Raw genomic sequence first — 12,242 nt, forward strand, 5'->3', positions numbered from 1 at the left:
CACGTCGGGACATATCCTGTTTAGAACCCGCCCCTTATGCCCAAATACGGACTTCCTGCAGTACGTGCCAACACAAACTGAGCTTTTCTGGCGGCATGTTTCCAATGTGGGACCAGCGCGAGGTCAGCTTACAATAGCTGCCGGGACCGTACAATAAAAATGGTATAATGGTGAGTGCATTGTATTGTTTAGCGCTGTTGAACTGTCAACCAAGATAGCGTTTAGCATTAGCTAAACTAATAACCTCCCACCCCCGGCGAAAGGATTCGACTCATATCTGATTTTCAGCTAAACTGTCGCGTCCCAATTTTTAATTTTGAAAATCTGGTCACCCTAGACAAGCTTCTACCAGCAAACCCATCGTCCCAGGCTCACTCAAAGCAGGAGAGACTTTGAGATCCGGCCTAATCGTACGTCTTCAAAGTGCTTTAATGGTTACACTCAGGAAGCTATTTCCATCCCCCTGCTACACTTGTAATCTCACACTATCCGACATAGGTCTTATTCCGTCCTCAGTACCTGCGCCTCCCATCACCGCATCCTCACAGAAGCGCGTTGGCAACACAAGCTCGCACATTTTGCATTTAGAACAGGTGCCTGCCCCGCAGCACAGCTTGAGAGTCCAGATACACTGGGATTTGCAACAATCCCGTTCTCACACATTGCTTCCGCCTCTACCGCTATTTACGGCACAGGAGCTTTGTACTGAAGAGAGGAGAAGAAGGAGAATCCCGCTTTGCTCCCCCCCCCCAGGAAGAAGCTTTTTGTCACAAACTGGCAACACAAACTTTGCATTTCTGTTCAATGACATCCGGTGACCCGATGGAGGTACTTGTCACTCCGTGCAAAAGTTAGTTTGGGATAAAGGGGATATCGGACCAGGATGTAGCCTGCTAACAAGCTATTGTTAGTGTTTCAGACTTGGCACTGCCCATAAGAGACATTTGCTTTCTATCACACCTCGTAAAATCCTGTAAAATTGTCAATAATGATAGAGCCAGCAATAATCCAACTTTTATACAGAATTCACAGCAGCAGGTGGGCATCCCCAAATCAGATAATTAGACATAACGATAACGGCAATCTCACGATATTAAATTGCTGGCCTATCGCGATATTGATATTAAATATTGTCGTCGTCATGTCACGATATTAAAAGCAGCACATCTGTTAACAAGGTGAAGTTGTATTCCATTTGGTCAATCTGAGCACCCATAGTTTATTATCTCTTTAAATTTAATTGGGAATGTTTTGGCCACTTCAGCGGTTATCACTCCTATAAATCAGTCATACCAGCAAATATTTTTCAAGAGCTCTATCAAGACAAATATTACTTTTGGCCCACGTCAGCCGAACACAACATTGTGAACTAACATAGACCATGCAACTTTGCGCCGCTGAGCCAATGCGGCACACTGGCAATGGCATCGACAAACCTATTTCTCCGTCACTGTTTTTTAAAAAAAACAACATTAATTTTATATTCTTTTATTTATTTGTTTGTTTTTGCTTGTTTATTTATTTGGCAATATTGTGAGTTTTTATACAATATGAGCTTTTTTATATTGCCATCCTCCCACTATACTGTGATAATTATCGTATCGTGAAGTTCGTATTGTCATATTTAACGTATCGTGGTGTTTAGATATTGTTAAATGCCTTTCTACGATGATGTATATGAATAAAATAATATTAATAATTAGGGCTGGGTGTCGATTCAGACCAGATTTGATTTGATTCGCAAGGGCCCGTTTCGATTCAATTCAGTTTGATTGATTTTCGATTCGATTAAGGATTTAATGCAGTACCTATTTTTCTGTTATACATATTTATATTTTAGATTCATATTATAGATATTTATATTGTGGGTGGGTGATTCCTTCGCACGTCCGCCTCACAGTTCTGAGGACTCGGGTTCGAGTCCAGGCTCCGGCCTTCCTGGGTGGAGTTTGCATGTTCTCCCCGTGCCTGCGTGGGTCTTCTCCGGGTACTCCGGTCTCCTCCCACATTCCAAAGACATGCATGGCAGGTTGATTGGGTGCTCTGAATTGTCCCTAGGTGTGCTTGTGAGTGTGGATGGTTGTTCGTGTCTGTGTGCCCTGCGATTGGCTGGCAACCAGTTTGGGGTGTACCCCGCCTACTGCCTGAAGCCAGCTAGGATAGGCTCCAGCACCCCCGCGGCCCTTGTGAAGAGCAAGCGGTTATTAATAAAGATGGATGGATATTTATATTGTGTATATACTATTGAATTGCAATTTTTTTAATAATTTAAATGAAATTGGTGAATCCCAAATTGGTGGGGTTTTAATGGAGACCGCGGACTTTTGCGCAGTCCTGTTTATCACCGTCAATTTCAAAGACCGACTCGACAGTTCCCACTGTTTCAAAGCTTTCGCTTGTGCACTGCATCCGTTTCACGTCAGCAAGCCCCAAGATGCACTTCAAGAGGCCAACAGGGGTCAGGGAAAAACACACCGATCCGAACGGCAGCGGAGAACCCATTACGATGATGAACCCGGGAGAGCGTCGTCTTGATTGTGTAATGCCATCCAGTCTAAAAATAACCGCGTATATTTCCGACAACATGTTTTATGTGTCGGCGAGAGCGAAAGACGAGGATGTGAGTAGGAGGGTTCGGCGAGAGAACATCTCTCAGGAGGGATTAGAGAGTAATGATCAACTACTCCACACCTGCAGCAAGCTCAGAACCGTTCGTTTGCGTCAACGCGCGTGCAGGTGTGCGTGTGTGTGTGTGTGTGGGGGGGGCGGAGATTGGGGCTCGCCCAGAGCTCCCTACTGGAAGGGGCCGCGCCGATATACGCGCATTCGACGTGCCTCAAACAAACACTAAAACGCCGCCAAGGGCACCTCCAGGATCGCTTTGGCCAGCAATTCCTCCTCAATCCTCACCGTCGCCTTCCTCAATGACCGCCTCGCTTGACATTCACGCACAAAGCTCAACATGGGCGCCGGCCCAGCTGCACGACTTGCCCCGGGAGGACGGAAATAATGCCGCCGCGCAGCGGTCACCGGAATGCATGATTAGGCTCGCCTCGCAGGGCGGCCGGCTAAACAGACTTTGACCTCGGGGTGGTGGGCAGAAGGTCACCAGGCAGTTTGGAAAGCTTGGATAACTTTTTTGTGGAGCAGCCAAGCGAGGAGCGAAGGGGGACAGCAGTGTTTCTCGCCCCCAAACCACTAGGGATGCAACGATAATGGCAATATCTTGATATTGTGATATTAAAACTGCCACAATATCGTCGTCGTCATGTTCACAATATTTAAAGGGAACACATCTGTTCAAAAAAAAAAAGTCAGGTTGATTTCCACTTGTGCAGTTCTAGCACCCTCTGGTGGCTAGTTTTTGTGCAATTTAAGTTTCATTAGGGATGTTTTGGCCTTCTATGTTTAAAATCTACACTGTCAGGTGAAATTGAATGGAATATGCCTGTGAAGCAAGTTAATATGTGGAGGAACTCAATGTGTGTGCATTCACTTAACAACAATAATAAAACATAACATTGATGTTATGTACAAAGGCAAGCACAATATTGTGCTTTTTTTTTAGAATGAGCTTTTCTTTTTTCTTTTTTTACAATATTTTGACCTTTTTTAAATATCGCCAACCTCCCCCACAATATCGTGATAATTATCATATCGTGAGCTTCATATCGTGATAATATTGTATCGTGATATTCAATGGCGTGCACCAAATGGCCCCCGGGCCGTAGTTTGGACACCGATGGTCTATAGCAATAACTGTGATTTAGTTTGTCACTATGTGGCTGGACAAATTGAAGGGAATTATTTTCACTGTGCCTTCCTACAGTTGTTTTTTGTTTTTTTTAGGATTGGATGTGTTGATGTTTGCATTTAGGAATTTAACAAGGCAGACGACAAAAAAAATATTGAAACAAGGCAAAAACAAAATGACTACACAGTGCTCTATTTTGGCTGTGGCTCCTTTCCAAAACAATTAAAAAGCATTAGGAGCGTGTCAATGTGGACTTGCTGCAAGATAGAGGACATCACACGACGCTTTCAAAGCTTCAAAAAAAATAATAATAAAAAAAAGACATTTATCTCCCACTTCCTTACTATAGTATTCAGCAAAAAAACAACCTGTCCACAACATTCCTATCGAATTATCTTTTCCAAACACATTGTATGTCTTCCTCGTAGGAGTGCAAGAATGGAGGCTTTGCAAAACACGCTCACACACCAACACTCTTTTATTATAAATTTGCCTCTTCCCTTCTGCAGCACTTCAGAGTGAACGCCGTCAGGGACGCGCACGCGCACGCGCACACACCTGGCGATGCAACTACAGAGGAGCCTTGACGAGACGAGCGCAGAAAGAAGGATGCAGCAGCCCTTGTGATGTTTGCACCTCGGATGAGTTTGCGCCCGAGCACGGTTAATAAAAACGCGGACCGTGTACGGGGGGAGGGGAAGGGAGGCTCTGCTGGGTGTGGCTCCTGTGCTTTTTTGTTGTTGTTTTTTCTCTTCGATATTAGATGGCACGTGGGGGAGGAGTGCTAATGTTGGGATGATTTTGTATCACCTAGCGTTGGGGAGGGGGAGGCGGTTTGCGTAGCCTGAGGGGCTTTCTCCGTGACGCCCATCCCCGAGGTCCACTGTTGCCCTGACGGATACTTGAAAAAGCATCAGCAGGGGGTGCGCTCAACAACTGCGCACCCTCCCCCCTTAAACCCCGCCCCCAATCGTACTCAATGCATTTCACTTACAGATGCTAAAATGAAAGCAAAGTGCGTAGCTGTAGCTCACAATTATATAATAATGATGCATCGGAAGAAATGTTTATATAACGGTGTCAATGTATTGTTCCCACAAATTAATGACAAATACAGCCACTAATAACTAAATCCCTGGCAACAAAAGTGAGTACAACCCCAAGTGAAAAGTATTTTCATGCAGTTTCATTTCAATTTCATTTTTAGTTTATTTTGTTAATGAATTTTTTGTTTTCAGTTTTATTATTTACAGTAGTTAGTTTTGACTATAATAAAATTGATCCTGCCCCCTCTTATAAAGACCTTACCCCTAATAAGAACCTGATACTCTCACACTAACTGAATAAAGGCATATGGATTATGTTAGTCGGCTCTACTAAAACCTAACCAATTTCCAGGTACTTTTATTGGAATGATACTCAAATCGAAAGCCAACTGTACGTTCATGACAAACGCCTAACCTCAGATAAACACTGCATAGCCTCTCGAGTTGCGCAATGAGATTAAATCTTGTTCGTCGGCTCTAATGAACGCAAACAATTACTGGGTACGTCATCCATATGAATGGAATTAAATCGTTTGTGTCCGGATATACTCGTCTTGCTGTATATCGAAGTCTTCGAGCTAGCTTAGCTTGCTAGCGGCTAACATACAAATGTGTTTAGAACACATTCGTCAGCAGAGATCAAGCCCGAGGTAAATGAAAAAAAGATATGAAAAAGAGAAAAACTACCTGATATAAAATGACCTAGGCATACCCTCGTAGTTTTTGTGGGGGCAAAGCAGTCGCGTCTTAGTTTCGCTGGCAGTTGCGCTAGCCACCGTGCTCGTCTTTCACTCCTCACTTTCTTCCGCCTGGTTTAGAATCGCTGCCGGCAGCCGAAAGAATGATCTCATCTCTCTTTGAGCCATTAGAGCATCCGTAGGTCACCCACCGGTTCACCATACTGATTTATCAACTATTTGACCTATTTTCTACCTCGCACTGATTGTTTTCTAATTCACTCACATTGACGCCCTGCCCTCCACCGCAAGGTGACGTCACACTAGAAGGGTCTATAAACCCCAAACAATTTCCAGGTAGCTACTTCTTCTGTATGAACGGAACAAAACTCAAATTGAAAACCACCTTCATAATTAACACCTAACCACAAATAAACAACAGATAGCCTCTTGAATTGTGTCACGGTATTAAATCTTGTTAGTAGACCCGAGTAGACACCAGCTACTCTCTGCAGCTGAGTAAATAGACACCCCTATATTGTACTTGATGTCCTCTGTTTTTCCTCCAGTCAGGACATCAACCTTCCCTCCGGGCAGGCAGCAGGCGGACGTCACAGCACGCCGCCTTGGAAATGTTCTGGCCGCAATCTTAACGAGTCGCCGGCCACCAGCCCGCCCGCCCGCCCGCCTCCACCATCCGTACATGTTGAATCAGCACAGCTGCCAGACGCCGCTCTCCTCCCATCTCGTTTTCTTCTCCTGCTTTTCTTCCTCCTTCGCGTCCCGTCCCGCTCGCTCGCTCGCTCGCTCGGCGTGTCTATTTCCATCGCGAGCACAAACGCAGGCCTCCCCCTCACCCCGCTTCCATGAAACTAAAACGCAGACATCCCGAATGTCTGCTATAAATAAAACGCCACCTTCCCATGTCTGGGTGTGAGCTGAGTTAGGAGGACGAGGATGTGCATAGAAAATGAGAGTCAATGAGAATGATTTCAAAAAGAAGTGTCATAAGAGATTTCTTTTTGGGTATCCAGCCTGGGGAGCTGCCCCCATCCCCCCCTCGCCCTCCCCCTCGCTACCTGCATAGATAGAACACTCGTGATGACTGTTTTTCGGTCTCCAAAGAGGACATCAAACAGGCCGTCTTCAACACAGACAGCCGGGGCCGCTAGCTTGCTCGAGCGGCTGCAGATTAGAAGATAGCAGCCGGGAAAGAGGAAGACGGCAGATAAAAAAAAAAGAAAAAAAAGAAATGACTGTCCCCAAACAACATCGAAGACGTCTGCGTGGACGTCTTTCTAGTGAACACGGGGGGGCAATGCACATTCTTCTTTTTTGTTGCTACTTTTTTGACAGATAGCTTTGTCCTTCTCATGATGGACCTCCAAATGCTCTCATAGAGGAGATTTTCATCTGAGCGGCTCTGTGCATTCTGTCAACATTTTTTTTTTTTTTTTTTTTGTTATCAACCGGGAATTTTAGTGATGGATGATGCCGGCCTTCTCGTGATATTACAATTCATTGCACACGGTGATGACGTCATCATGAAGACGAGCACCTGTATATATGACTGGATAGCCGATAGCCCATACAGGGCGGCCATCTTGTTACTCCCACCTCACGAGCAGATTGCCGTACAAACTATACTGTATATGTACAGATGAGACATATATAAGGCCAGAGGCAAGGTGGGAGGTTTGTGCCAGGGTGGTCACTATTTTTTAACAAGTAAAAAAAAAAAAAAAAAAAAGTGGATGTTATGTGCTGTTTTGAAGACCTCCTTTTTCTTTCAATGTTCAGTTCCTTTGAGCCCAATATTAGATTTGTCAGAGGCATCTTTTGTTGAATTAGTTCTAATTAATTTAAAAAATAATATAACAAAAAAATAAATAAATAAGTTTCCTCCTGTACTATACATCATCCAGCATATAATTTATATATGTATTTAAAGGCAAGTTGTAAAATGTCTGAAGTCCTCTTGTTGATGATTAACAAATTTAAAACACCGTAAGTCATGCGGTTTCTAATAAGTACTATCTCAAATGTTCTCCAATTTCGATACTGTAAATGTATAAGATCGTATGCCGAGAAACGTTTCTTGGGAGGAGCAATATGGCGGCCTCGCGACCTCAAAAGTCTTGGCCTATCAGCTAGCCAGCCATATATATATATATATATATATATATATATATATATATATATATATATATATATATATATATATATATATATATATATATATATATATATATATATATATATATATTAGGGGTGTTAAAAAATCGATTCGGCGATATATCGCGATACTACATCGCGCGATTCTCGAATCGATTCAATTTAAAAAAAAATCGATTTTTTTATTTTATTTTATTTTTTATTTTTATTTTTTTGAGCAAGAGCTCAGAATTGTTCATTCGGTAGTCTTACCGATTCAACGTCTTATCATCATTGCCTTTTTTTTGTGTGTGTGTGTGTGTGTGTGAATCGATTTTTAAACGTCCATTTTTAATGGAAAAATATTCAACAAAACGTCTGACTTCGGGTTAGGATTCACACCTTGAGCATGGAAGAATGTTATATGAACGGAACATTAAGCCTTCATATTTTATTTTAATGCTGTTCAAACATGAAACAGATTACAACCTCTATAAGACTGAAATTTCAGATAAATAAATAATACATTTTCATATAAATCTTACACTCTACAAGCTTACTGATTAGTATTTTCTAAATTTGAATGAAAAAAAATCGCAACAATCGACTTAGAAATTCGTATCGGGATTAATCGGTATCGAATCGAATCGTGACCTGTGAATCGTGATACGAATCGAATCGTCAGGTACTAGGCAATTCACACCCCTAATATATATATATATATATATATATATATAGATCAGTGATAAATGTCCACCGAGGTCGGCCATTTGCGTTTGAATCCTCAGCAAATTCATCCGAGCATCCTGGGCTCATACCGGAGCTACACAACAAAATTTGCAGAACAACTGACACACACAAAAAAAAAACACACAAAAAAAAAAGGTTTTGTCCCAAAAACCGACTGTCTCAATCTCAGTCTTTTTTGTTTATATGGTAAATCAGACATTGCGCTATAAAACAAATGTATTTCGAAACACTGTGATTGGCTGGCAACCAGTTCAGGGTGTACCCCACCTACTGCCCAGAGCCAGCTGAGATAGGCTCCAGCACCCCCTGCGAGGTGTGAGGAATAAGCAGTCAAGAAGATGGATGGATGGATGCTATGAAACATGTTACACTAAACTTTTACTTTTGGCAGTTTTTATGCCGAGCAAAGGTGCACCAGTCTACAAAAATAGGGCTTCTTCTTCTTCTTTTTCTTCTTCTTCTTACTACAGTCTTTCGACAGCTAATCAGTGGAATTTTTGCTCATCTATCTGTGGAGCAAAAACTTGGCGTGCTAGAAAAAAAAAACTGACTGCAATTTTGAAACCAGCCTGCCAATTTCAGTTTTAATCAGCGAAAAAAATATAAGTCCCTAAACCAAACCTTCTTCCTGTTTACATTCTCAACAAATGTAACAGGAGAGAGATGATCACATGGTTTGTTGTTGTGAAGAATTTTTCAATTCACCTAACGATCCTAACGAGGACTGACGTAGCCAAAGGAAAAGTGGAAAGCGGACCAAATTCACAATTAAGCAGGACTGGAGAGTTACGTACGAAGGTGACTTGACTTACAAGATTCATTCATTCCGTGACGAGGCTTGTAACTCAAAACACTTGTATCTCTTCTCAAATTGTCTTTAGGAAATGAAATGAATGGAAATGCAAGGAATCTGTTCCAATCCCACATTGTGCTTCTTCTGGTACTACCGCCACATCGATGCTAGTAACGTTAGCCCATCTATGACGTTCAACATTGTGTGTTAGCATTAAGCTAGCAAATTTTCATGAAAGGCAAGAGTTATGATGTTGTTTGAAAGACACTACACGTACAAGTAATTCTCTTAGCTGCATGTTGTTGTTTTTTTAACTTCATCTGGAGTGGCTCAGAACAGTTTGACGCAAACACGCGTGGCTTCTTTTTTGAAGAAATATTTACCATCTGCCAAACAAATTGTGACAACAGCCTCCATTAAATGTAACAAGGTGAATCCCATTGGAGGTAATGGTGGAGGTTCACCACCAAGTATTTGGAATATACTTGCTGTCTAACTTGACAACTCGACTTGTAAAACGTATACAAGTGTTAGGCAACACACGTTCTTTCGGCAACTGTTCAGACCACACGCACAGTGCACAGCATCTCCCACCAGTGGGTGACTTCTACTTGGGGGTGAATGCACGTTCCTCACCCTCAAATAATCCACACGCTGGGGCGTGACAGCAGGACAAAGCGAATAAACGGGTAGCAATGATTGTAAAAATCAGTTTGTGGAGTTGCCGTACCTTGAAAGTGGAACGCTCTTGATTCTCTATGGAAACCTTGGACCTGAGTAACTCCATCAAATCCATCTCCGGGCATGAGTTCATCCAACACGCTGATGCGCAGAGCTGGGTCGACCCCAAAACCTTGCACTAATTTGCAGAAATATAAACGTTGATTGTTAATGTGTGCTTGTGGATGTGATTCTGAGAAGTCTTGCTTGTCAAACGCAAAAAAACAACAACATATGAATTAATAATGGAAGGCAACATGGATGGATCAGCGATGGCAAATGTCCTTACCTGAGCAAGCGCAGAATATGTAGACAACCAGAAATAGCTGTAACAATCCCATGGCGAAAATATGTTTGAAAAGAAAAATTAGTCCATATTTTTTGTCCACTTCTGTCAGGTAGTTCGATGCTGAGAATATTAGCGATCCAGGATGCTGAGCGGGGGCATTATCCAAACTTTACATCCCCGGCGATGAGGAGGCGTTAACGCGCATACAAAAAAAAAAGAAATATAAATAGCAAAAATAGAAGTCCGGTGTTGTTATTATGACTCCATGGAGGGCGTGCGGATGTGCTCCATGAGCGCCGTCCGCGGGCACAGGTGGATGCGCGGAGGAAGCACAAAAGGAACCGTGACGCCAACAACGCCTTCACCAGCTCAACAGACGGTCCTGCCGCGGCTCGGAAGGAAGGAAGGAAAGAAGGGAGCTGCTGCCGCCCAGGGTGGAGGGGAGAGCGGGGAGGGAGGGCCGGAGAACTCCCCCTGTCCTGGTAGGAAGACGAAGAAGAGAGTGGGGGAACTGCGCCTCCTTGTGGTGGGACAATATAAAACGCCAGCAAGTTTAACACGGTACCCTAAGGTTGAAAGACCCTTGCATACTCGCGGTTCAGCACCCGCAAATACAAATATTGAGGACTTTCCTTTTCAATATTTTCAATATTATTTTTATTATTTATTATTATTATTATTTGTTTGTTTGTTTTTCATAGAAAACGCTTATCGAATGTATAAACATCCCCCCCACCACCATGCATTTCATGGTGTAAATCATATGCAAGTTTGGCTATTCGCGGACCAGACTGGTCCCTAACCTCCATGAATAGCAGGAGTCTTCTCTACTAATTAGTTAATTTAAAATGTTTATTTATTTACTTATTACATTTTCTTTTACATGTTACACATACAATGTATGTTTTTAGAATTTTAAATAAGCAGAACCAATTAAGAACATTGGTTCAGAGACAATTCATCTCGAAGGAAGGCAGAAAAGTAAGGATATAAATATACATGAACAAAAAGCGGGTGTGAAAAAAGAATTAAATGAAAAATAGAAGGAAGGAAGGAAGGAAGGAAGGAAGGAAGGAAGGAAGGAAGGAAGGAAGGAAGGAAGGAATATATCACATCATGCTATTGTATCATATCTCAACTAATCTACTTCGTGTGGTATAGTTTCATATTGTTTTCTTTTCTTTTCCTATATGTCTTGTCTCCTTTGTATCACATGGTTTTGTTATTGCGTGTTATCTTCTAGAGAGCGTTGCGGCGTACATTCTCTCGTCTTATCTCTGTTATCCTGTTTTACTATGAACGGAATTCCACTGGCAATGAACTACAAAGCTAGTCAAAGCTCATCCAATGACGCACTCATTGGATTAGCTGCATCGGACATTACTACCGTGACACCTCATTTGTTCCGTGACCGAGCTCTTTACTCAAATATGTGCATCTCAAATCATCTTTCCAAATCAAATGCCATGAATCCATTCCAGCTTCTGCCCACCCCTCAAAAAAAATTTTTTTTTTAAACGAGAGCAAACCATCATATATAGGGGTGTTAAAAAAAAATCGATTCGGCGATATATCGCGATACTACATCGCGCGATTCTCGAATCGATTCAATAATGGGCAGAATCGATTTTTTTTTTTTTTTTTTTTTTTTTTTTTTTTAGGATTCACACCTTGAGCATGGAAGAATGTTATATGAACGGCACATTAAGCCTTAATATTTTTATTTTAATGCTGTTCAAATGTGAAACAGATTGCAAACTGTTTGTGTACAGTGGCTCACGGTTATAAGCCTCAAGTTTTAGATAAATATATTCATACAAATCTTACAGTGTACATGTACAAATTTACTGATAGTATTTTCTAAATTTGAATGGAAAAAAATCGCAACAATCGACTTATAAATTCGTATCGGGATTAATCGGTATCGAATCGTGACCATTCGTATCGGGATTAATCGGTATCGAATCGAATCGTGACCTGTGAATCGTGATACGAATCGAATCGTCAGGTACTAGGCAATTCACACCCCTAATTCATATACATTTAAAAATGTATAGTA

General features: G+C 42.0%; 1 protein-coding gene across 2 annotated transcripts in view; it reads right to left on the minus strand.

The window, feature by feature from the left end:
• nell2a (neural EGFL like 2a) overlaps positions 1-10,617 on the minus strand; it is a 98,532-nt gene extending 87,915 nt beyond the window's left edge. The window contains exons 1-2 of one of the 2 annotated variants that reach the window (XM_077517353.1): positions 10,184-10,617; positions 9,905-10,033 (exon numbers count right to left, since the gene is read on the minus strand). In XM_077517353.1, coding sequence (XP_077373479.1) covers positions 9,905-10,033; positions 10,184-10,235 — 181 coding nt within the window. In that variant the 5' untranslated portion in view covers positions 10,236-10,617. The remainder of the gene's footprint in view (positions 1-9,904; positions 10,034-10,183) is intronic. The other variant, XM_077517352.1, reaches the window with a different exon arrangement.
• Between the last annotated feature and the right edge of the window lie 1,625 nt (positions 10,618-12,242).

Source organism: Festucalex cinctus, chromosome 3 (genome assembly GCF_051991245.1).
Source record: "Festucalex cinctus isolate MCC-2025b chromosome 3, RoL_Fcin_1.0, whole genome shotgun sequence".
NCBI classification, from domain to species: Eukaryota; Metazoa; Chordata; class Actinopteri; order Syngnathiformes; family Syngnathidae; genus Festucalex; species Festucalex cinctus.